Source organism: Bubalus bubalis, chromosome 21 (genome assembly GCF_019923935.1).
Source record: "Bubalus bubalis isolate 160015118507 breed Murrah chromosome 21, NDDB_SH_1, whole genome shotgun sequence".
Classification (NCBI taxonomy): Eukaryota; Metazoa; Chordata; class Mammalia; order Artiodactyla; family Bovidae; genus Bubalus; species Bubalus bubalis.
Window position 1 is genome coordinate 41,559,614 of NC_059177.1, and position 27,077 is coordinate 41,586,690.

The 27,077-nt window shown below is 45.3% G+C and overlaps 1 protein-coding gene across 18 annotated transcripts in view; it reads left to right on the top strand.

Moving 5' to 3' along the window:
• FHIT (fragile histidine triad diadenosine triphosphatase) overlaps positions 1 to 27,077 on the top strand; it is a 1,535,374-nt gene that overhangs the window by 1,483,210 nt on the left and 25,087 nt on the right. For all 18 annotated transcript variants that reach the window (XM_044933638.1, XM_044933642.1, XM_044933643.1 and 15 more), the window contains one exon: positions 24,922 to 25,028. In XM_044933638.1, the coding sequence (XP_044789573.1) occupies positions 24,922 to 25,006 (85 nt within the window). In that variant the 3' untranslated portion in view covers positions 25,007 to 25,028. The remainder of the gene's footprint in view (positions 1 to 24,921; positions 25,029 to 27,077) is intronic.

A 27,077-nucleotide genomic window follows, 5' to 3' on the forward strand; every position in this document is an offset into this window, starting at 1 on the left:
GCAAAGACTAGGGACACCCAACATTTGGCTCTTTACTCAGATTCTTTCTAAGTTTATCTACCATAGAAATGCCATCAGGCAAAGAAAGATACATCTCAGGTTGATGAGCGCTACACAGAAATCTTGTTCTCAATCCTCTTTTGCAGGCTGTACCTCTGTTCCTGCATTAGTCTTACAACATTTGGCTTAAGAGAACAGAATCAAACCTTTCTGTGAGGACTGAGGATGGTTATGGCTGTGTCACCCTTCTAAATGTCTGTTATAGTTGGCTCATTTGGGCAAGAAGCATTTAGTGAACTTCTGTGTGTCTGACTCTGGTTTGGTAAGTCATTGGCTAAGATATTAGACTGACCCACGTGGCAGTAATGCTTTGAAGATTAAGGGAAGAATCAGCGTTGCTCATGGGCATGGTTTTGCCTTTAATTTTAGTGGGGAAGATACTTTGAATAAGTGTCTTCAAACAGAACCCTACTGAGGAGTCACCTACTCTAGCCTTGGTGGAAGAGGGGAAATGTATTCCATGCAGACAGAATAGTACACACAAAGGGCTGGTGGTAAAAGAGGAGACAGGCTGTTTAAAGAACCACTGCTACTCAGACAGGGTGGAAGGAGTGCAAAGGGTTGAGACAGGAGGGTGACATGGTAAATGGGGGGCCTACCATGCCAAGAAAGCCATGTCAAGCACCAGTATCTCAGGGCCGAAGTGCAGATGGCGAGGGTTGAAACACTGGGCTGAGACAGCCCTGGCCCATGGCCTAGTTCACTTTCTGTTTCCTCATAAGAGACACCCCAATACACACTTCAGTTGTGGTGTTGCAGTTCAGAAATTATAGGCAGGCCACCCTGTTATTTTTTAAGTGAGGGTCCTTTTCAGCAGAGAAACACATTGGCTTTCAGTCCAAGACTGCAGAAGACCCAGCAATTCACTTCATCTCTCTGGGCCTTTGTTTCCCTCTCTGTAAAATGGAAATAATAGCACTGTGCCTCTCCCTACCCCAAAGCTCATCCAAGGAGGCTCCATAGGTGAAAGTACTTTGATGGCAACACCTTAGCCCAGCCCTGCTGCTCAGGAGATGCTCAGCACCGTTTTATGAGACAGGGAATGCTGGCTGAAGGAGTGGCCCGGTCCCACCACCCGTGGGCTGTAGGAGCATGTCTCTGAGCCCCAGTCCCTTCATCTGAAAAGGGGGTTGGCAGCACCGTGTGGTTGGTGCTCTTGAGAGGGTTTAATGAGATATCCTCTCTGTACACTCAGCGAGCACTCAACAGCGTTCCGTCAACGGTAACAACACTAGCAGAACAACATCACAGTTATGCTATCTTTACTGTGGGCTCGCATCGTTGGATGTTTCCACGTCCCCAGAACAGAAGGGTTCCCAGTACTGGACCAAGAGCATCTCTGCCCCCAGCCACGGGCGGGGGTTCCCCTGCCACAGAGCAGTGTTTGTTCCTCGTGATTCAACTGCGTTTTGGCGGAAGAATCAAGGCCCGACTTTGACCCCTTTTATAGGTGGATGAGTCGCCACTCCACCCAAAGCTGAGGTAGCTTTTGCGGAGTGCAGGAACTAGTCCATCAGCACGTTGTTTTGCCTCTTGGGTACAAAAACTGTTTGCTTCGTTTAAAAAAATGTTTAATTTTGGTGTCTGAGAACCAATTAGGAACACTTGCAGATCTTGGACAGATAACTTACTCTGCTTCAGTCTAGCGTCAGTGACTTGGGGTCAAAATCAAAAAGTAAAGAGGGAGAGGAACAAAACAGCTCGGATATTTTAATGGCTTTTCCAACATCATGTCTGTGCGCCCTACCTAAACGGCCATCAGCATATGGTGTGTTGCCCCCGGTGGTGGGCAGCAGAAATGGAGACAGAGCGGCTACAAACCTTTTAAAATACAGTCCAGGCGTGGCAATCAGCGTAGAGGAAGGGACCAAGAGATATTATGAAATGTAGAAAGCATGTGCAATTTATATTACTACTGCAGACATGTTTATTAAAATCCAGGCAAGTATTACTTTTGCTTCAGAAATAGGACATCAGAGCAAATTTATGGCGAGGAAGTGTTTGGAGAACTCTCGCAGACATAATGCTCTTAAGGCAGAGCCGTGTTAATTAAGAACCGCATCCTGTGTGAGGTGTTACACCCAAAATAGTTCCTGAGGGGGGCACTCGGTGAAGGGATACATCAATTTCAGACATCTGGAATCCAACTAATAACTTCAGTGCTTGTACATGGCAAATGCTACTGTGTCGTAATTCTTACAGAGCCTCTCAGAGTGGAAGCTGGATTTCCACAGCGAGGGGAATTGCTGCCATCCAGAGTCGTAACCCTCAGTGCTGGCCAAGGCTGGTCCTCTTGGTTTGCCTTCATTCATGACCTGCTGCCCTATAGTTACTTAAGTAGTTGTGCTTGAAGACTGAGAAGTGTCTTCACACCCATCACCCAAAACAAAATCTCCGCCTTTTTTTCTTTCTTGTTTTAAAAACATTTTATTGAACTTGATTTACACTTCTGTGCTAGTTTCTGCTATACAGCAAAGTGGATCCATTATACATATATCTACTCTTCTTTAGACTCTTGTCCCATATAGGCCATTCCAGAGTACTGAGTACAGTTCCCTGTGCTAGAGAGTATGTCCTTGTGGATTATCTATTTTACATATATTACAGTTGCACAGTAATCCCAACCTCCTGGTTCATCTCTCCCTGCACCCCACCTTGAACCTTTGGCAACCAGAACTTTCTCTTCTTAGTCTGTGAGGCTGTTTCTGTTTTATAGATGAGTTCATTTGCACCGACTTTTCTATTTGACCCATAAGTGATACCCTAGGTTTTTTGTCCTCCTCTGTCTGACCTCCTCCACTTAGTGCGAACATCTCCAGGTCCATCGATATCACTGACAACGGCATTAGTTCTTTCTGTTTTAGGGTGGAGTCATATTCCGTTGTCTAGACACACCACAGCTTCTTGATCCACCTGTCTTCTGTGGACACTTGGAGTGCTCTCTTCTTTTTTTTGCTAATGTAATTAGTGCTGCAGGGATGTTGGGGTGCGTGTGGGTTTGCATTGTAAGGTTCCCCCCGACCTGTAGAGGTCCAGGAGTGAGAAGGCTGGATCGTGTGGTCACTCGAGTCTTAGTCATTTAAGGAACCTCCACACTATTGTCTGTCGTGACTGTGACCAATGCACACTCCCCCCAAAGCACAGGCGGTCTCTCTTTTCTCCATGCCATCTCCCCCACTTACTCTCTGTAGTCTTCTTTTCGTTCCTTTTGACTCTGTACTTTATACTTGACTGTAACCACTGAACAATGTTGTGAGAGTTTCAGGTGCGGAGCAGAGAGACTTGACCATACACTTCCAGGTGTCGGTTCCCCCAAAACTACTCCGGTGGTCTTTGGAGGGATGGCATTCTGACTGGCGTGAGGTCCTACTTCGTTGCAGTTTCCATTTGCAGTTCTCCCATGTCAAGCATCATTTCAGGTGGCTCAAAAGAAAAAAGCAAAAACAGTGTTAAAGTCCTCTTGCGATTGGCTTCTTGAAGGTCTCCCATGTTTTGAATTGTGTTTCATTTACCTGTGAGCAGGACTGCTTGGGTTCAGGGGTTCTTTACTGTCTGGCATGCTTTGTGCATATGAAGTGACCTCTGTTATTGTTGTTCAGGCGCTCAGTCGTGTCCGACTCTTTGCGACCCCATGGACTGCAGCACGCCAGGCTTCCCTGTCCATCACTATCTCTCAGAGTTTGCTCAGACTCTTGTCCATTGAGTCTGTGATGCCATCCAACCATCTCATCCTCTGTCGTCCCCTTCTCCTCCTGCCTTCAATCTTTCCCAGCAGCTGGGTCTTTTCCAATGAGTCAGCTCTTCTCATCAGGTGGCCAAAGTATTGGAGCTTCAGTTTCAGCACCAGTCCTTCCAATGAATATTCAGGGTTGATTTCCTTTAGGATTGACTGGTGTTATCTCCTTGCTGTCCAAGGGACTCTCAAGAGTCTTCTCCAACACCACAGTTCAAAAACATCAATTCTTCGGCGCTCAGCCTTCTTCATAGTCCAACTCTCACATCCATACATGACCACTGGAAAAACCATAGCCTTGACTAGACGGATCTTTTTTGACAAAGCAATGTCTCTGCTTTTTAATATGCTGTCTAGGTTTGTCATAGCTTTTCTTCCAAGTGGCAAGCATCTTTTAATTTCATGGCTGCAGTCACCATCTGCAGTGATTTTGGAGTCCAAGAAAATAAAACCTATCACTGTTTCCACTTCTATTTCCCATGAAGTAATGGGACCAGATGCCATGATCTTAGTTTTTTGAATGTTGAGTTTTAAGGCAGCTTTTTCACTTTCCTCTTTCACCTTCATCAAGAGGCTATTTAGTTCCTCTTTTCTTTCTGCCATAAGGGTGGTGTCATCAGCATATCTGAGGTTATTGATATTTCTCCTGGCAATCTCGATCCCAGCTTGAGCTTCATCCAGCCTGGCGTTGCCAGTGATGTACTCTGCATTTAAGTTAAATAAGCAGGGTGACAATATACAGCCTTGAGGTACTCCTTTCCTAGTTTGGAACCAGTCCATTGTTCCATGTCTGGTTCTAACTGTTTCTTCTTAACCTGCATACAGGTTTCTCAGAAGACAAGGTGGTCTGGTATTCTGATCTGTTTAAGAATTTTCCCCAGTTTGTTGTGATCCACATAGTCTAAGGCTTTGGCATAGTCAGTGAAGCAGAAGTAGATGTTTTTGTGGAATTCTCTTGCTTTTTCTATGATCCAATGGCTGTTGACAATTTGATGTGTGGTTCCTCTGCCTTTCCTAAATCCAGCTTGGACATCTGGAAGTTCTCAGTTCATGTACTGTTGAAGCCTAGCTTGAAGGATTTTGAGCATTACCTTGCTAGCTTGTGAAATGAGTGCAATTGGATGGTAGTTTGAACATTCTGTGGCATTGCCTTTCTTTGGGATTGGAATGAAAACCGACCTTTTCAGTCTTTTGGCCACTGCTGAGTTTTCCAAATTTCCTAGCATGTTGAGTGCAGCACTTTCACAGCATCATCTTTCAGGACTTTAAATAGCTCAGCTGGAATTCCATCACCTCCACTAGGTTTGTTCGAAGTGATGCTTCCTAAGGCCCACTTCACTTCGGACTCCAGGCTGTCTGGCTCTAGGTGAGTGATCACACCATCGTGGTTATCTGGGTCATTAAGTCCTTTTTTGTACAGGTCTTCTGTGTATTCTTGCCACTTCTTAATCTCTTCTGCTTCTGTTAGGTTCCTGCCATTTCTGCCCTTTATGGTATCCATCTTTGCATGAAATATTCCCTTGGTATCTTCAGTTTTCTTGAAGCAATCTCTAGTCTTTCCCATTCTATTTTTTTCTTCTATTTCTTTGCATTGTTCACTTAAGAACACTTTATCTTTCCTTGCTATTCTCCGAAACAATACATTCAGTTTGGTATATCTTTCCCTTTCTCCTTTGCCTTTTGCTTCTCTTCTTTTCTCAACTATTTGTAAGGTCCACTCAGACAACCATTTTGCCTTCTTGCATTTCTTTTTCTTGGATATGGTTTTGGTCACCGTCTCCTGTACAGTGTTACAAACCTCTTTCCGTAGTTCTTCAGGCACTCCATCAGGTCTAATCCCTTGAGCGTGGTTTTTCAAGTTGTTGTTACTGGAAATGTCCACAAGGCGGCAGCACTTCCTCATGCCCCAAGAGGGGCATGTTCCTATGGCAACAGGAGCCTTAGAGAAACTCACGCCCCCATCTTGGAGATTATAGAGTGGGAATTGCCCTGGCTCCGCTGTCGTTACTTTTTCCCCCTTCCCCTACACTGCCGGACAAATCCCAAGTCCTGCTGAAACAGTGATGTTGAGGGTGTTGTACACCTTAGGTGGGGGCACTTTTCAAAGCTCGTGCAACCAGAGGGTCTACAGATCGTTAAGTGCACTAGGCTGCTTGAGCCATAGGCGGGCCCCACTGGATCTGGAGATTGGGGTTCCATTCACAGAGACCAATCACTCCAGGTCCAAGAGGGACTCCTTTGCTGGTACACCCTCCCCAGCTTCCTCAGCTCTGCCCCACTCCAGTCCAACCTTGAGACTCAAGGCTGCTCAGGCTCCAGGGATGTGACACCAGCCCAGGTTACCCAGGCCTGAGAGGAACACTCTTGGCATTTGTTTTCTGTTGTTTTCTCTTAAATTTAATTTTTATGTATGTTGGAGTAGAGTTGATTTACCAGTGGTGTTTGTTTTGGGTGTTGAGCAACCCGATTCATTTATACAGACACATGTATGTATCTGTATCATTGTATCTTTGGACTCTTCTCATCTAGGATATTACAGAGTGTTGAGTAGAGTTCCCTGTGTTACACAGTAGGTCCTTGTGGGTTATATATTTTACATATATTTCTGTGTATATGTTAACCCCAGCCCTCACTTATCCCTCCCTCCACCATACCTTTCCCCTTTGGTGACCAGAAGTTACTTTTCTAAGTCTGTGAGTCTGAGTTCATTTGTACTGATTTTTCTATTCGACCCATAAGTGATATCCTAGGCTCTTTGTCTTTCTCTATCTGACATCCTTCACTTAGTATGATCATCTCCAGGTCCATCAATGTTGTTGACAAAGGCATTATTAGCTCATTGTGTTTTATGGCCGAGTCACATTCCATATATATGTGTGTGTATAGATATAGATAGTCGTTGTTGTTCAGTTTCCCAGTTGTGTCAGACTCTTTGCGACCCCATGGACTGTAACCCACCAGGCCTCCCTGTCCTGGCAAATGGATAAAGAAGATGTGGTGTATTTACCACAGGAGAAAGAATAGGCAGCGTGTGTGTGTGTGTATGTGTGTATATATATACACACCACATCGTCTTTATCCGTCTGCTGATGGACATTTTGGCTGCGTCCAAGCCTTGGCTAACGCAAATGGTGCTGCAGTGAACGTCGGGGTGCCTGTGCCTTTTAGAAGCACAGTTCCTCTGTGTAGAGGCCCAGGAGTGAGAACACCACATCCTGTAGTAGCTCAGATTTTACATTTTAACAAAGCTCCCTAGTGTTCTCCATTGTAGCTGTTACCAATTTACATTCCCAAAAACAGAGTAGGAGGGTTCCCTTTTTTCCTCACCCTCTTCCACTTTTACTGTCTGTGGTCTTTTTGAGAATGGCCATTCTGACCAGTGTGTGTTGGTACGTCTTTGTAGTTTGGATTTGCAGTTCTCTAATATTTAGCTATGTGAAACATCTTTTCATGTGTCTGCAAGAACAACAACAACAACAAAAAACCCAACAGTGTGAGTTAAATTGACCTCTTGAGATTTGCCTCTTGAAGGACAGTCCTCTTTTGAATTGCTTTTTGATTACCGGGGGATTACCTCGTGGCTCATCAGTAAAGAATCAGCCTACAATGCAAGAGATCGGGGTTCAGTCCCTGGGTCGGGAAGATCCCCTGGAAAAGGGCATGGCAACCCACTCCAGTATTCTTGCCTGGAGAATTTCATGGACAGAGGAGCCTGCGGTCTACAGTCCATGGGATCGCAAAGAGTCAGACACCCTGAGCTACGAACACTTTGACTTTCACCCATTTTCAAGTTGTTGTTACAGGAAATGTCCACAAGGCGGCAGCCCTTTTCATACCCCACTTGGGTTCCTTAGGCACTGGAGCCCCAGACAAAGTCCTCTTGGAGGGTTGTAGAAGAGAGTGGAATGTGCCAGGGCTTGTATCTAATGCTTTCTTGCCCTTCCCCTGCACCCCAGAGAAATCCCAAGTCCTCCCCAAACTGCCCTGTGAGGGAGCTGTGGTACTTAGGTAGGGAGACTCTGGAAGGAGACTGCTGCTGGGAACCCCACCCCCAGGAGCCTTGGAGACCAGGGGCCATGTCAAAGCTCTTCCTGCCCAGCAGGCCCACTGTTGTTTGGATGCCCTAAGCTTGGGTGAGCTCCAGGAGGGCCCGCCTGGATTTGGAGATTGGGGTCCCAACCACAGGGGACCAATCAGTCCAGGTCCAAGGGTCGGGGGGCTCCTTTTCTGGCACATCCTCCACGGCTCCCTCAGCCCATCTTAGCACCCAAGGCTGCTCAGGCTCCTGGGATGTGCAAGCAGCCCAGGTCACCCAGGTCTGAGGGGAATATCGTTGGTCTTTCATTTATTTTTAAATTTAAATTTTATCTTATACTTGACTAGAGTTGATTTACCAAGGAGAGTGTGTTTCGGGTGTTCAGCAACTTGGTTCAGCGATACAGATACATGTCAGGCTCTTTCCCCACATGGGTTATTACAGACTGCTGAGCAGAGTCCCCTGTGCTATCCAGTAGGTCCTTGTGGGTTATCTCGTGTACATGTGTTACTGTAACTATGGTAAGCCTGACCTCCTAGCTCATCCCTCCCTGCACCTTTCCCCTTTGGTGACCAGAAGTTACCTTTCTAAGTCTGTGAGCCTGTTTCTGCTTTATACATGAGTTCGTTGATACCGATTTTACTATTCGACCCCTAAGTGATATCCTAGGCTGTTTGTCTTTCTCTATCTGACTTCCTTCTATTACGATGATCATTGCCAGGTCTATGCATGTTGCTGGCAAAGGCATTATTTCATTCTTTTTCATTCATATGCCACTGTGTATCTGTGTACCGTATCTTCTTTATCCATCCATCTGCCTGTGGACATTTTGGTTGCTTCTGGCCTGCGATGCAGTAAAATGCAGCACAGTATTTGAGGCATACAGGATATTTTTTTCAGTTGGGGTATTCTTGATTTACAACGTTATGTGAGTTTCAGGTGTATAGCTAAGTGAATCACTTACAATTAGATTCTGTTCCCATATAGGTCATTATAGAACGCTTAATAAGAGTTTCCTATGCTATACACTAGGCTCTTATTAGTTATCTATTTTATATATAATAGTGTGTACGTCAATTCCAGTTTCCCAGTTTATCCCTCCCCTCTCCCATTCAGTTCAATTCAGTTGCTCAGTCGTGTCCGACTCTTTGCGACCCCATGAATCACAGCACACCAGGCCTCCCTGTCTATCACCAACTCCCGGAGTTTACTCAAACTCACATCCATCGAGTTGGTGATGCCATCCAGCCATCTCATCCTCTGTCGTCCCCTTCTCCTCCTGCCCCCAATCCCTCCCAGCATCAGAGTCTTTTCCAATGACTCAACTCTTCGCATGAGGTGGTCAAAGTATTGGAGTTTCAGCTTCAATATCACTCCTTCCAATGAACACCCAGGACTGATCTCCTTTAGGATGGACTGGTTGGATCCCATTGCAGTCCAAGGGACTCTCAAGCATCTTCTCCAACACCACAGTTCAAAAGCATCAATTCTTCAGCACTCAGCTTTCTTCACAGTCCAACTCTCACATCCATACATGACCACTTGGAAAAACCATAGCCTTTACCAGACAGACCTTTGTTGGCAAAGTAATGTCTCTGCTTTTGAATATGCTATCTAGGTTGGTCATAACTTTCCTTCCAAAGAATAAGCATCTTTTAATTTCATGGCTGCAATCACCATCTACAGTGATTTTGGAGCCCAGAAAAATAAAGTCTGACACTGTATCCACTGTTTCCCCATCTATTTCCCAGGAAGTGATGGGACCGGATGCCATGATCTTCGTTTTCTGAATGTTGAGCTTTAAGCCAACTTTTTCACTCTCCTCTTTCACTTTCATCAAGAGGCTCTTTAGTTCCTCTTCACTTTCTGCCATAAGGGTGGTGTCATCTGCATAACTGAGGTTATTGATATTTCTCCTGGCAATCTTGACTCCAGCTTGTGCTTATTCCAGCCCAGCAGGTGACAATATATAGCCTTGACGTACTCCTTTTCCTATTTGGAACAAGTCTGTTGTTCCATGTCCAGTTCTAACTGTTGCTTCCTGACCTGCATACAGGTTTCTTAAGAGGCAGGTCAGGTGGTCTGGTATTCCCATCTCTTTCAGAATTTTCCACAGTTTATTGTGATCCACACAGTCAAAGGCTTTGGCATAGTCAATAAAGCAGAAATAGATGTTCTTCTGGAACTCTCTTGCTTTTTCGATGATCCAGCAGATGTTGGCAATTTGATCTCTGGTTCCTCTGACTTTTCTAAAACCAGCTTGAACATCTGGAAGTTCACAGTTCATGTATTGCTGAAGCCTGGCTTGGAGAATTTTGAGCATTACTTGACTAGCGTGTGAGATGAGTGCAATTGTGTGGTAGTTTGAGCATTCTTTGGCATTGCCTTTCTTTGGGATTGGAATGAAAACTGACCTTTTCCAGTCCTGTGGCCGCTGCCGAGTTTTCCAAATTTGCTGGCGTATTGAGTGCAGCACTTTCACAGCATCATCTTTCAGGATCTGAAATAGCTCCACTAGAATTCCAACACCTCCACTAGCTTTGTTCGTAGTGATGCTTTCTAAGGCCCACTTGACTTCACATTCCAGGATGTCTGGCTCTAGGTCAGTGATCACACCATCATGATTATCTGGGTCGTGAAGCTCTTTTTTGTACAGTTCTTCTGTGTATTCTTGCCACCTCTTCTTAATATCTTCTGCTTCTGTTAGGTCCGTACCATTTCTGTCCTTTATCGAGCCCATCTTTGCATGAAATATTCCCTTGGTATCTCTAATTTTCTTGAAGAGATCTCTAGTCTTTCCCATTCTGTTGTTTTCCTCTATTTCTTTGCTTTGATCACTGAGGAAGGCTTTCTTATCTTTCCTTGCTATTCTTTGGAACTCTGCATTCAGATGCTTATATCTTTCCTTTTCTCCTTTGCTTTTCACTTCTCTTCTTTTCACAGCTATTTGTAAGGCCTCCTCAGACAGCCATTTTGCTTTTTTGCATTTCTTTTCCTTGTGGATGGTCTTGATCCCTGTGTCCTGTACAAAGTCACAAACCTCCATCCATAGTTCATCAGGCACTCTATCTATCAGATCTAGTCCTTTAAATCTATTTCTCACTTCCACTGTATAATCATAAGGGATTTGATTTAGGTCATACCTGAATGGTCTAGTAGTTTTCCCTACTTCCTTCAATTTAAGTCTGAATTTGGCAATAAGGACTTCATGGTCTGAGCCACAGTCAGCTCCTGGTCTTGTTTTTGCTGACTGTATAGAGCTTCTCCATCTTTGGCTGCAAAGAATATAATCAATCTGATTTCGGTGTTGACCATCTGGTGATGTCCATGTGTAGAGTCTTCTTTTGTGTTGTTGGAAGAGGGTGTTTGCTATGACTAGTGTGTTCTCTTGGCAAAACTCTATTAGCCTTTGCCCTGCTTCATTCTGTACTCCAAGGCCAAATTTGCCTGTTACTCCAGGTGTTTCTTGACTTCCTCCTTTTGCATTCCAGTCCCCCATAATGAAAAGGACATCTTTTTTGGGTGTTAGTTCTAAAAGGTCTTGTAGGTCTTCACAGAACCATTCAACTTCAGCATTACTGGTTGGGGCACAGGCTTGAATTACTGTGATATTGAATGGTTTGCCTTGGAAACGAACAGAGATCATTCTGTCGTTTTTGAGATTGCATCCAAGTACTGCATTTCAGACTCTTCTGTTGACCATGATGGCTACTCCATTTCTTCTAAGGGATTCCTGCCCACAGTAGTAGATATAATAGTAACCATAAGTTTGTTTTCTACATCTGTGACTATTTCTATTTTATAAATAAGTTAATTTGTACCATTTTTTTAGATTCCACATATAAGTGACATATTTGTCTTTGTCTTTCTTCATTTAGTACGACAATCTCTAGGTCCATCCACATTGCTGCAAATTGGTATTATGTTGTTCTTTTTTTATGACTGAACAACATTCTGTTGTCAATATCTACCACATCCTTCGTCTAACCACGTGATATATCTATACCCCATACTTGCTCTCCTACACTAATCCGTCCATCACCCTGAATCATATGGTCCCCACCCCTTCACTTTTTATTACGTCATTTTAGGCATCTCTATGCATTCCTAAAGAACAACTAAAAATACATACTTTTACGTTTATAAAAAAGTATCATACTGCATATTATCTTTGGGGAATTTCCTCTGTTCCTTAATAGTATGTTATGAAGCTCAGTCCCTATGGGCTAGTTGTCTCCATCAAGCAGTTATTTGGTCACTGAGCAATATTCCATCATATGAGTATATCGAATTTTACTCCCATACTTTCTGAATGGCAGTGGTCATGTCCAGGCTTTCACTATTTTAATCAGAGCTACTTGGAAGATTCTTATGCATGTGGATAAGAATTTCTCTCAAGTACACACCTGGGTACATAGTATTGCCGGATTTGGGGGAATCATGGATGTCAACTTTCGGAGACAATGGCAAATGGTTTTCCAAAGACGTTGCTCTGATCTGTTCTCTCACTGGTAATACTGGAGCCCTCCTGAAGGCTTATATCCTCTCCCATCCACCATATTGCCAGATTTAGGTACAGCTCAAAGTTGTCAGTACTTAGAAGTAATATCTTTACGGTAACTTGATCTTGTGTGGTGAAGAGCTGAAGTTAGGACTCATGAGTAGAAGTTGCTCAGGCTGAGAAAGAATGGTCTCCTAGCACACCTTGTCAACTGGAGTCAGACTGTCTAAGGAGCAGTAAGCTGTCCATCCCCGGAACATTCAGCCCAGGGCATTCCTGCCCCTGGGACGCAATGTGGCTGAAGGGACACAGGTGTCACGTGGGCGTTCAGACTGGAGGGCTTTAAAATGTGTTTCAAACCCTGATTCTAGCATCAAACTGTTTTCAAATATTTGTTTCTGGACCTTTAAATAGATACCTGAAATTATAAGATGCTATTTTAAAGCATTTTGATCTTTTATCGTTTAAAACCAACCAAATAAATTCCTTTAAACCCTTGAGCAGTACTGAGGTGAGATTAATTAAAAGATTAGGACTCTTGAAAGATTTTATGTTTTTTTTAATACATAAAGTTATAACTCCCAACAATAATATTTTCAGCTTTAATGGGAACATCAAAGATACTAATATTTTAAAATCAGGTCATATGTGTGTGTGTATGCCAAGCCCAGGATTTTTGTATATATATATGTGCATGTGTATAGTGCCTATTGATTATCTCAGTAATAAATAATTGCAGGATGCACAAGAAGAACCTGAAAAAGGTGAAGATATCTCTTTTTTAGCCTGATGCTTCAAAGTAGACCCAAGCCTGGCATTGTGTTTTAATTTTTCACTCTGGCAAAGCTGTGTGTGTGTGTGTGTGTGTGTGTGTGTGTGTGTGTGCTTGGAGTCGCCTCATATCTCCATTGTCTGTGCTGATTTCTGAGTTACGGCCACTTACAGAGTGTAGAAAATGAACAAGTGAGCCCCCCATCTCAATTTCTTTCATTTTAAGTATTCTTTTTTTTTTTTTTAGTGCATTTGAAATCCTCTGTGACAAAGATCTGTTGTCATGCCTGTTAAACTTAGCATTTCAGCCACATCCAAGGCTTTATGTCTTCATTAAAGAAGGTTTTTAAATGAAATAGAGGCGTTTGGGAGAGACTGGCTCCTCATTTGTTTGTACAACACACACAGATCAGGTTCTTTGAAGGGCACTGGGACTGCTCCATCAGAAAGGAGTGGGTTCCTTAGTCACAGAGGGTAGGTGACTTTCCGAGGGGTGCAGAGTGGCTTCAAAAGGTACAGTGGCAGAACGATCGTCTTATAAAGAGAAAGAAGCATGAGCAATCCAGGGGAGTGGTGAGCATCCCTGGAATGTAGATTTTCCATTAGTCCCTTCTCATCGGTTAATGTGTAGTCTCGGGGCCGGGCACCTGGCCGCTGGTGCTAGGGGAGTTCTTTCAGCTCTGCCAGACAGAGGCTCATCGTTTGGAGAGGAGTTTCTGAGGTCAGCCTGCGTCCTTGCTGTTCCCTGCTGGTCACCACTTATGCAAATAACTTCCACCTCACCTGCTTTTCCATGGAAGGTTTCCAGTTAGCAAGACCTGATGCTAAGGGGAAGGAGAGAGTCTGTGAGCAGACCTCAAGACAGAAGCGGCACTGCCCGGGCTGAGGAGAGGCTGGCCACCCCTCCTTCACCTCTCCGCATCTGAACTTCCTGCGCCTTCACCTGATAACTACTCTTCTGAGGCTAGAAGAAGTAGGTGCTGAACAAGGGTGAGGGGACCAGTGAGTCATCCAGTCCCTCGTCTCTCCCAGCACTTGTACGGCTGGTCCCACAGGGAGGGACAAGCGCCTGCCTCTGTTACCCTCTCTTTGGGCGCTTCCTTACATGGCTTCAGTCACTGGCCTTCAGCCAGTTCAGAGACCATGCAGACACCTCTGGCCTTCCCTGGGGATCTGTGCTTGCTGCTCACTCTCAGCCTCCCGGTCACCTCCTCCAGGCAGTCTTCCTTGACCATCCCATCACTCATGGTTCTAACAGCTTTGATTCCTTGCTATTTGCCTGCCTGCTGTCCTGGAATGTAAACCTCCTGAATGCTCACAGCCTTGCCCAGCCCACTCACCAGTGCTGGCCCAATGTACCATGCCAGCAAGTAGAAGACACAGTACTATTTGTTGAATAATTGAATGAGTTCTATAGACAAATGAACTTCCAGTGTTTGAAAGATCCACAATCCCTTCACCTAGTTCGGCTTCTCAAATGGGTTTTATTTTGAGGTCCCAGTTACTGCCCCCGGATACACTGTGTTAAGCAGGATTCTGAAGCTGCGTGTGGCGGTGTGGTTCTGGTTGTGTGTTGGCTTAGCCTGTGTGTTGTGTCCTGGCTCAGCACCCTCCTTGGAGATGGTTGTCTTGCCTGGACCTCGCTGCTAAAGGTTCTCTAAGGTGCCTTTGGAAAAAGAAGCCATACTGTAGCAGGAGCAAAGAGAGAATGAAGTGCTCAGGAGATTCAAACAAAACCAGAAACTAACCCTTTGCCTTTTCCCTTTCCTCATCCTGAGCACCTCAGGTTGACATCACTCTAGGAATAAGGGAGAACACTCCTGCTCCAACGCCAATATCCTCAACACAGGGCGGGGTGCTGGGGAGGCTTATAGAACATGACCGGCTGAGGAAATTGCTTTTTGAATAAATGCTTCCATCTCTGCAGCTTGCTTCATCACAAAACTCCCATATAGAGGGCTTTTCATTTCTTGGTGAGCATGTTTCTAGAAACAGAAGGCCTGAGGCAATCAAACTGGTAGACGTCTCTAGTTCCTGGGACTTGACTAATTTCCTGCATCCTTGCACTCAGTCACTCAGTCATGTCTGACTCTTCTCAACCCCGTGGACTGTAGCTCGCCAGCAGCTCCTCTGTCCATGGGATTCTCCAGGCAAGAATACTGGAGTGGGTTGCCATTTCCTTCTCTAATTTCCTACCCACAAAAAAGCCAGGAAAGCAAGCACAGACGGAGCCTGGGGTGAGGCCCTGGTGATTATTTACTGCAAACCGTGCCCCCTGGGAGACAACTCCGCCCAGGAGGAGGCCCCTCCAGGTGGATCCTGATCCCAGCTCAGAGGCTGATCTCTGCCTTCAACTTTGGCTTTCTTTTGGACTGCTTAAAACCCATGTTTGCAACAGTGTTAAAGGAGTATTTCCAGAAATTTAGAGTCTTTCTTCAGTCTGTCTAAGCTGATGATTCTCAAATGTAGTGACCCTCTGTAGCAACCCCCAAGCTCCCTTGCAGCCCCGTCGCTGAGTCCTGTTACTCAGTGGCCCTGATGTCACATTGTCAGGAAGCTCTAGGCGGGCGGCCAGCCGCGATTCAGCACGATAGATCCGGGTCAGCCACCCCTTCTCAGATGCCCACCTGGGGTTGGCCTCACTGCTCCCTCCCCTGACAGGAAGTGATCCCACTGATGTTTTCAGCGAAACCAACTCTGCATAGGGCCTGCAGCCACAGCTGCTTTTTGCTGGACTGTTCCTAACAAGCGTCTTATGGAAACGTGCCAACTGTAATGTCTTGCCGATTGGAGCGATGGTGTGACGGTAGGTGGGTGTGCCTTCTCGCAAACCAGAACTGCCTGCCCGGCTAGTGCAGGTTTAGCAGGCGCGAGGGGTGCTGTGACGACCACTCACAGTTCAGTCGGCTGACGGCATCCCATCCCCAGTGCGATGCAGGCAGCCTCATTTGCTGCTTTGGCAATCAGCTTGACAACGTGATACTTTAATGTATAATTGGATAAGCAATTGGATTCTGTTATAGTACAGTGGTTTGGCATAATTATTTTCCACTGCTGTGATTTTCTAGTTCATAAATACTTTGGGGGGTTACAAATTCTTAAACATCAACACTCTATACGCCTTAAAGTAGGATACCGTTAATTAATGTAATAGCTTATTTCAGCATTTTGGCCCCATTGGCAGCACTAAAGCAACTTTTGCTTTTACTCAAGCACGTTAACCCTCAAATCAAAGCTCCGGCAACTAATCAGATGATGAATGCTCCATCGATTACTAGAATTTCTCTCCAGAAAGAGCAAAGACCTGGGCTTTGAAACTCGGCAGTGAACAGAGGGAATCAGAGGTAATATGGTTGCCGTTATCTAGCGTGTAGTCCACAGTTACAGGATCCCTCCCATTAAGAGAAAAAAGGGATTAAATTAACGTAGTTTTGCACATGTATATATTTGAAGAATCTTAGGGTTCTAAGTACAAGTCGCAGTAAGAGTTTGATGACACAAGACCGATTTTTTTTTTTTTTTTTTTTTGCCTCAAATGAAAGCAAGAGGTAATTCATTTGGACACTGAGAAAGCCCAGAGTGGTGACCGTCTGCTCAATAAGCAGCGCTGGTTATTCAGTGTTTGGGCACTGACTGTATGTGTATGAGGGCTACAGAGAGAGTGAAACAGCATCCAGGTCTGAACTGTCACCTGGTGCCCGTCTGGATGGGGAGGGAAGGGTTCTTGGAGACCTTAGGGAGTGTATGCTTAAAGAGAGATGTGCAGAAACAGAGTGATTTTCACACTGGTCCCGGGCAGCTGTGAGCAGGGGAGCCAGGATCAGTGTTTGCCTCACAGAGTGCCCAGAGGAAGGAAGCCCCAGAGGGAAATGTCAGTGTCCACGTGCAGGGAGAGGCCGAGCGCACACACTGCACACGCCGCTTCCTCACCGCTTCCTCCCGGCTCCCGCCCTCCCTCCTCTGGCTGCTGCACTAGCTTGTCTCCCTCTACGGCCCCAGCCAGGCTACTCTTGATGAAAAGGTACTCCGGTGCTTTTACTTCTCTGCTTCTACACCTTTAACATCTTCTCATCAGTTTCCCGGTGGCACAGACGGTAAACAATCCACCTGTATTGCAGGAGACCGGGTTTGATCCCTGGGTCAGGAAGACCCCCTGGAGAAGGAAATGGCAACCCACTCCAGTATTCTCTCCTGGAGAACTCCATGGACAGAGGAGCCTGGCAGGCTACAGTCCATGGCGCTGCAAAGAATCGGACAGGACTGAGTGACTGGTATCACACCAAAAATAAAATGCACACCCCCAGCCATTCCCACCAGCTGTAAATGGTCAGCTATCTCCTGCACGCACTCTTCTAGCCAGTTACCCAAATGCCAAGTTTCCTTTTCCCTCGAGGCTCTGCACTTGCTGTCTGCCCAGCCTCCTGCTTCATGGACGTCTAATCATTGCTCATGTCGCAGCTCAAGTGTCACCTCTGCGTTAGACCTTGCTCCAAACCCCCTGCCCAACGCTCCAGCACCCCTGCACATCACTATGCTCTGATTCTCCTCAGACCTCTTATACTATGACATCATTTTGACTTCTAAGCATCTATCATTAAAAAACACACATTCTGATGCCTTCTGCCCAACTCAGTAGACACAGCCACCTCATGTGTCCCGTGCATGTTCTCAAAGGCCTGGGCTTCATGATGTCGAGCACATCTCCCACCTCTGGACCATCTCCCGAGGTTAGTGCCATGTTTTATGGCATATTTCCCACGTTTTTACCTAATACATTGTCTAAATCGACTCATTTGTAACTTAAATTTGAAGGGAAATTTGAGATGACATCATAAATGGGAGATAAGCCTCAAATAAGTAAGATCCACACAAAGCAGTCTTGTATTCTAGCTAGAGTCTGGATGGCACCTCTCATTCTGGTAGAAGTCACACTGGTACCATCTTCAGGGCAAGCTGGTATCGACAGAAACTTAGATTACTCAGCAGACAGAAAGGTGATTAGGAATGGAGCATCTATCTCAGTGGGGCTTCCCAGGTGGTGCTAAGTGGTAAATGCAGGAGATGTAAGAGACATGGGTTCGATCCCCGAGTTGGGAAGATCCCCTGGAGAAGGGAATGGCAACTACTCCAGGATTCTGGCCTGGGAAATCCCACGGACAGAGGAGCCTGTTGGGCTACAGTCCATGGGGTCGCACAGTCGGATACAACTAAAGCAACCTAGCATGCACGCACACACACATCTGTCTTGATAGGGTACCAACCTGTGTTCAGCTCTGAACTGCAGGACTGGAGGCCATCCTCTGGGCCACTGGGCTGTGTGTCCCATCCTTTAACCATGGAATGCTAAGGCTTCACAAAATGGCAACTGAGTGCACGATCTTTCAACAGCTTTGACAGATGGGTGAGCACGGCTAGGATGCCAAGGCGGGATCGTCAGGAAGTAAAGAGCAATACAAGTGGATGGTGAAGCTGGCAATGGGCACAAGTTACAAGAGAGCTGGCAAATGCCTCATGCATTTTCTGAAGCTATTCCCATTCCCCAAAACAACTTTGTCCTTAAAATCCCATCACCATCTTTGAAGCCAGGGCAAATCCTGCTTTTTTAGAGTCAACTGTAGACCCTACCCCAGTAAGAATTACTGTCTCCTTTATATATCCTGAGAGCACTATGGGAGAACTTCTGGTCCAGTGTTTATACCATACTGCCTTGGACTAAGTGATGTGTGTATGAATCTCTCTGCCCTGTTGGGTGGCAAGACTCCAGCAGGCAAAGATTTTTGTCTCCTGCATCTTTATAACGTTCAGAAGACCTAGAACAGTGCCTGGAATATATCATGTAGTCAGGAAATGCTTGTTGTCTAAACTGAAAGCAGTAATAGAGAATCAGATCTAAAAAATAAACAAAGATTTACTTCCCACTGAAATTATTTTCCTTGCAATGTTTATATAAATATAAACACCTGTCTAAACAGAACCACCAACCATAAGAAACGGTTTCTCTGCTCTTTACATTGTTTTATAAAACTAACAACAAGGAAAGATACTAATGAATTTTAGAACACCACCCAAGTTTGTATCCAGCCACTGGCTTCTTTAAGGAGTGGTTTTAAATTGTTTGCTCTCTGAAGACACTACTACAGATTAGTTCTAAATTCTGAGAAAACATTTAAATTATTGTGAATCATTCCACCTACTGTATTCCATTATGGACCTGTAAAGATGTCAATAGTCAAGGCAGTTTGAGCATTACACTGGGGAATTAAGCACTGCCCCTCACGCCTCAGGAGAACACACTTAGAGGACAGGAAGCAGCCCAGTGTCAAAGTTGACACGTATCCACACTTCAATCAGGAATCCTGTTAACACTACCTTCCCCAGAAATCCTTTCAGGCAGATAAAGCAGGATGACTGCAGATACATTGGTTTTTTTTTTTTATTGAGCCTCTTTTCAAAGTTGCATAGAAATAGAATTCACTTTGCAGAGCCCTCACAGACTCCCCTCTGTAGAATGTGAATAGACTTTGGTTCAAGTTTCTGCAAACTTTGTAACTTTGGCATGAGCCTTCCTCCAAAGAACCATGCTTCTGAAAAGAGTTTCAAGTCTCGCTGTTGCATAAAGATAAGGGAAGGCATAAGTGTTACAGGAGCCTAGGTGCTGAGTGTATTGTATTCATCATTTGATGCTGTGGCCCCGTTGCAGAGGGGCAAGAGGGGGAACTCGAGGACGTTGAATCCCAGACACTGTTTTTGAAAGAAGTTAATTCAAACTGTTATTTTATGTACTAATAAGAAAAAAAAACACTACCAATGAAATTATGTCAGACCACTGATCGGAGAAGGCAATGGCAACCCACTCCAGTACTCTTGCCTGGAGAATCCCAGGGACAGAGGAACCTAGTGGGCTGCCGTCTATGGGGTCACACAGAGTCAGACACGACTGAAGCGACTTAGCAGCTTAGCAGCATTGATGGTAGGACATGCTGTGATTTCAGAGATGTTAAAATGTGAACATTTTAACATCTGAGAACAGATGAACTTTGCCATTTAAACAGTGCTGGTAATTTCCTCTGCATTTCATGCAAAAATAATAATAAGCCCCAGAGTGCATAAAATGCTAGCCTTGAATCTGACCTTCCTTCACACAGTCTTCTCTATCTTTTCCAGGATTTACAGCTAGGTAGTTTAGGGAACAACTGAAATAAAACCAAGCATTTCCTATTCCAAGTGTACCTTTCCAAGGGGTCTCTGAGACCCTGAGTTGCCAGATAAAATACATGAGCTGCCAGATAAAATACTGGATGTCCAGTTACATTTGAATTTCAGATAAACTCTGAATATTTTTTAGTATAAGTATGTCCCAAATAGTGCATGAGATACACTAAAAACAAATTATCTGGTGCCCTGTACTTTTAGTTGCTGAATCCAGCATCTATCTTCCCAGGGTAATTGTGGCTGCATTTGACCTTCTCCACATGCTTTCACTCCAGGGTCTTAACCTTTACCAGGCAGGAGCCTCCATTAATACTTCATTCGCTTCTTACAACCACTCTGAGAGGAAGGGGTTATTGCTGGTATTTCACGACTGAAGGGGCTGAGTTTCCTCCTCAGACCTGAATGTCTCATTAGATGAGTTGGTTCAGTTTTAATTCTGATGATCACTGCTAATCCTTCCACACAGTAGTTAAGGTTTAAAAGATAAAGGTCCCTGGAAAACCATGAAGATAGTAAAGGTACTCTTATGCCTAGAGACAACCTCTGTGGGTTGATCATTGGTCGCTGTCAGGGAACAGTGTATCCAGCCTATAACAACAACAACTATAATGATATAGCAGCAGCTGCAAACACCCAACACCCCTTACTATCATGCATATCAGCATAAAGACCTCTTCCCTACTTTTACGGAGGGGGAAGCTGAGGCAGAGAGAGGGTAGAGAGCTTGCACTTCTCATTGTTCATGTCTGGGCCTAAGCTCATCTTCTTGGAGAGCCCTTGCTGGAAGTTCCTGAGGGTAATCACCACTCCCCGCCGCCACCATCGCTCTTTATTCTAACAGTCTATTTCTTTCCTTGTGAAACTAAGTCACTTCTCAGAAGCCTTTCAGGCTTGGTGAGCCCCTCCCAGCACTGTTCTTGCGTGGTAAGGCCCATCTCATCTGTAAGCAACTGTTTGGTGTTTACCTTCACCCCCTGGGTGGTGCATGAGGGCAGTAGAGGAGTCAGTCTGGTAGGTGCCTTCGTGCGAGGGCTGTGCCCTGGCATTGCAAGGACACCATAAGTATCTGGTGGATGAATAAGTAGTCACTGCCTTTCCCTATGGACGGTCTAAGGTAATCTGGAAAGTTCTTCTGAAGTGAAACCCCTCCATTAAAGCTCATGGGTACATGTGTGCTCAGTCATGTCTGAGTCTTTGCAACCCCATGGACTATAACCCGCCGGGCTCCTCTGTCCATGGGGTTCTCCAGTCAAGAATACTTGAATGGGTTGCCATCCCCTCCTCCACCATTGAAGGTCACTTGACGCAAATAGTGCCTTTGGATAAGGCGCTGTTTAGAGTCATGATCAGGGCTTATCTGTTAGTCAGCTAGGCAGTGGTTTCCAGCCAACAGGTTCTTGGGCTGCTTGGGGAAACAGAACCTTACTCTGACCTACAGCACAATTCATTTCTAAGTCACCCAGGCAGCTCTTCCAGGACATGAGGCTTGCCCACCAGGCCTCTCCCAGGCTCCCTATTCCTGCAGACTCTACATGCATTCAAAAGCTCCCTCACCAGACCAGCATCCTGATGTAGCTTGGAAAAGAGCCTTGTGGCTCAGACGATCCTTGGATAGAGAAAAAGGGCAGTTCCAGAGCAGAGTTTGCCAAGGAAAGCCGCCATACTGTTGAGTTGCAAGCAATGGGCTTAAAGGCCAATGTATAATATTCTTTCTGTAATATATATGGGTTCTATCTGTGCACACAAACTTCTCCCAAACACACTGTTTCTTAACTGCAAGTGCACCTGAGAATTGCCTGAGAGGTTTGAAAACAGTCCCCACCGCCAGGCTGCCCCCCTGGACCAATTAAACCTGAACCCCTGGGGCGGAGCAACCATCTGTAGTTGTTAAAGTTCTCTCTGTGATTCCTGTGGGCAGCCAGGATTGAGCATGGCTGTTCTGAAGAAAGCCACACGCTTCCATCGGGGACTTTTAGGACTAGAAGCCCCTAGGTTTTAAAAACCATATACCATAGAGCTCTGCAAATACCATTCGTTTTTGTTTTCCTTATTTCCTATTTCCCATAAACAACTTCTAAGCATTGGCATGATGCTGCCATCTGGGAGGCATATGACTATAACAGACGGTAGCCTGATAACCAAGGAGGCATTACCGTTTGCAGGCTCTAAATTATTTGGATTCATCTGGTGCGATCTGCCTTGATGAGGCCACTTAATGCTTGATTTCTCTGTCTTCCGACGGCAGTACCAGAAGTGGGGAGGCCATATTTTCTGGGCTTTGCATTGTTCTCTGTCATCCTACTGAAATAGTTACAAGATGGATTTATAACAGACCTAAAGCTAGTATCAAAATGAAAATTAGTTCTTGAGGAGAAAAATAGCAATCCCGTTTGACTCGCCTGTAGCCATTGCGTCATCTCTGCCTCTGCAGAGGAAGGAAATGACTTCTTAATGTGGTTTTCTTCCACTAAGGGAAATTAAATCTATGTGGCAAAGTGTAAAACCAGCGTGCTGGCAGCCAGATATGGAGCAGAAGATCCATGACCCTCATAAACATTCATGGCTGGGGTATGTGCTAATGAACCTCATTTAGGCTCACACTTACCCCATCAGCATCTAGGTCCCCTCACTGTTTTTCCTTCTGTATCAAAGTTGGCTCTGAAACATTGGGGCCGTTTCTCCATTTGCTGCAAGTTGCTGGGGTGGGGGTCTCTGGGTTAGGGTGGGAGTGACTGGAGCCTTAGATTGCAAACTCCGCTATTTTAATTGTGCAACTTGCCCGAGTCGCTAAGATTCTTTGTCGGAGGATCTGACCTTTGGGTCATGGTACCTGGGGGGCAGGAGCTGTGGAACTGTTGGCTCTTTGGTGGCGCTGCACTTCCTCAGGAGAGATTTTAAAAAGGCAAAAACTGTGGGGAACACCCCCCAGCACTACTGCTCCTAGCTGGGTGATCTCTGATAGGTGACTCAACTTCCTCAGACTTCAGTTTCTTCCTTGGTAAGAAGGAGTCAGCATCACCGACTCGATGGACATGAGTCTGAGCAAGCTCCAGGAGTTGGTGATGGACAGGGAAGCCTGGCGTGCTACAGTCCATGGGGTCACAAAGAGTCAGACATGACTGAGAGACTGAACTGAACTGAAGGAGCGAGGTAGTACCTGCCTCGTGTATCGGCTATTGTAAGAATGAAGTGAAATGATGCACAAGGAAATAATACATGAAGAGGAAGAAACGGCCCTTCGCATCGTAAATACGAGACATCATTGGTGCTGTTAAATAGCTGGCCCCAGTCTCCTCAGACCACTTACCGTGAAATACTGCACTGTGCCTCCTGTGGGGAAATGTATACCCTCAGCATTCTACAGTGTCTATAGCTACAGACAGAAATAACAAATTTAGTTAATAAAACTAAACCGCATAGGAGATTAAGGGGGGATTGAGCTCTTCTAATGAAGAGCATTCTGACAGCATCCCATCTCTCTCTCTGATAGAACTGAAATTTCACTCACTCAGTATGTAAACCTGAGACATACACAAAATATATATTTTTTAATAAATATGGGTATATGAAGAGGATTTTAAAAGGGTTCTTTTGACTGAGTGTTTTTTGATGCTTCCTCATTTAATTCCTTTTCTCAGTGGGTTTTTTTTTTCTTTTTTTAACCATTTGCAGGCTTGAAGCCTCTTTTAATGTACATACTCTTATTTCTTCAGAATTCCCAGGTCACTTACTTGTAAAGAATGTAGGAAGATCCTCTGAGGTAAGAAATGGCAACCCACTCCAGTATCCAATGGACAGAGGACCCTGGTGGGCTACAGTCCATGGGTGGCAAGAGAGCCAGACACAACTTAGCCACTACACAGCAGCACCAACTCTTATCTCTGACTCAGTACGCACGGCGCTTCTATTATTATCATCAATTAGCCTGCGCCATTTTGGTTCAGTGAGCAAAACTGCTCAGAGCACATATAAGAGAGGCAAAGCTGAGGAGAAGGTAGGTTAACCACAGGCGAGCTTGGGAAATGATCGTGGGTGGGTGGCCAACGCAGTGTCTTCAGGGGCTGGGAAGTGAAAAGAACGGATGATCCTGGTCAAGCATAATTTTAGAAGGTGGTGGGGGTTTTGGTAAATGACAGGATGCCCCCCAGTCTGTGACCACCATTCCCAACCTCAGTGGATCATTAAGAGGCGGTGAACCGCCCCCAGTGTAGAGTAATCTAGTTATTGTGTTACAGGAGTTAGAAATGTGGATTTTTACACAAAACCCTTCCCTATTTTCGGATTTCGGCAAGTAATTGTGCTTAGTCCCTCGGTCCTGTCCGACTCTTGGCAACCGCATGGATTGTAGCCCACCAGGCTCCTCTGTCCGTGGGGTTCTCCAGGCAAGAATACTGGAGTGGGTTGCCATGCCCTTCTCCAGGGGATCTTCCCAACCCAGGGATCGAACCTGGGTCTCCTGCATTGCAGGGGGATTCTTAGCCAAGTAATACAATGAAAAGATATGTGCCCCAGCCGCTGATTTGGAAATGATGTTCTGATGCCCCACAATAATTGTTCCAAAGGAAGATCCCACAAGAGTCTTTTTTCCTTTTTTTTTTTCCTCCAAAGCTCGAGAAACACGACAGAGAGGATAAAGACTCCCCAGCCTTGTGGAGGTCAGAGGAGGAAATGGCGGCTGAGGCTGCAGCGCTGAGGGGCTACTTTCAGTGACGCAGGTAAGACTGCAGTTTACTTCAGCATCGCGCAGACCCTGCTGGCGCCTGCCTGGGAAACGGGGCTCATTGCCCAGCATGGGTGGGGCGGGGAAGCAGCCCGCGTACTCCCTGTGGCACCAGTGTGGCTGCACAAACTTTAAAGCCAGAGTGCGGGGGACTCTGACCCTTGAGCCACTTATTCCAACCTGGGGTCTCACTTCCACACCACCTCTCTATACCTCTCCCCTCTGTTCCTGTCCTTCCTGCCCAGGCCCTTGTCCCCTCTGTCCTCTCCAATCTAGTCTCTACAAAGCAACTGGAGATACAAAGCAACTCTAAGGCAAACCTCTTAAAAAAAACTATGAATTAAACTACCATATGACTCAGCCATCCCACTACAGGGCATAAGAGGGTGGGACAAATTGAGAGAGTAGCATTGAAGTACATACATTACCATGTGTAAATAGATAGCTACTGAGAAGTTGCAGGTGCTCTGTGACAATCTAGAGCGGTGGGAGGGAGGTTCAAGAGGGAAGGGACCATATGTATACCTATGACTGATTCATGTTGATGTATGGCAGAAACCATCACAATATTGTAAAGCAATTATTCACCAATTAAGAAAAGAATAAAAAACCCAAACCCTCCCAGGAAGTCACACTGCCCTTAGGCTCACATCTCAGATTTCTGTTCCAAGCTTGCAGCTTAGAGCTCACAACCAGCTCAGCCATGCTCAGGCAGGCTCTGCTTTCACTGGGTCTCCTCTGGTGGTTCACAAGGTAAAGAATCCGCCTGCGATGCGGGAGACCCGGATTCGACCCCTGGGTCGGGAAGATCCCCTGGTGGAGGGCATGGCAACCCACTCCAGTATTGTCCAGGAGAATCCCATGGACAGAGAAGCCTCGCGGGCTACAGCCCATGGGGTCGCAAAGAGTTGGACAGGACTGAGGGACATTACTGAGAGACTAAGCGCACACACACCTCACCTGGCAGCTGTTTGGTAAAGTATCTTTCTGTTTCCCGTCAGCTTTGGCTGTCAGGAAGATCAGGCCACAGGGAAAGAGAATTACCTCTTCACATTAATGATGTTTAACTACTGGGAGATCACAGATTTGAGACTGATAGAAAGTGATAGCTAATCTCCTTTTCACATTTGTACTCAATGTTAAGGAGTTCAGGCATCTTCTGAAAGGTATCAATATTAATAAACAGTATTGGGGCCTACTTTGAGTAAAAGAATTATTCGTTATCTAAAATTCAAATTAAACTGGGTCTTTTATCTGACAACCCTGTTAATAAATCTCTGCAGGGATTATGGACCCCAAATAAAGAGCCTCTTCTCTACGTTGTTTTTCTGTTTTAAAACTGTCTGTTTCATCTGGTCTTGTGTAAATGTGTTTATATTATAAGCAGCTGAAGTAGATCAGGTACAAATTAAAAATGCAATTAGTGAACAAATATTGGTAGCAATTGCATTATATAAAATTGTATCAAGCACTTAATGAGCATGGTTTTTAGCTACAAAACATTGGTTGTGGTATTAGGTTTTCATTTGGAGATGTAAGTCTGTTTTAGTTTAAAATAAATGTGCATTTCCTGGTCTTTCTCCCTGCCACCCTCTTTTTAATATTCTAATTCCTTAGAGACCCAGTATCAAACACACACCCCCTCACACCCCCAGGGATCGCTCACATCGCTGCTGCCTCCGGCCTTGGCATTATAGAAAGCTACTGCCTTCTCCACGTCAGTGGCTTGTCAGCTCTGCACCCACTTGCCTAAAGGGATACAGCGTGGTGGGAGCAGAAGCTGACGTTTTACAATTTTATTTATTTTAATTGGAGGATAATCACTTTACAATATTGTGATGATTTTTGCCATGCATCAATATGAATTGATATTTTATTTTTAATCTTCTCCACCACTGTTCACCTTTTCATTTCTCCCTTTCTTCCCTTCTCTCCCCGCCTTAGGACCAAGCTAGTTTACCTAAGAACACAGGCCTATGGGCATGACTACAGACGTCTTTCTATTCCTCTTCTGCAAGTTCTGTCCTCTTCAAATGGTGGCACC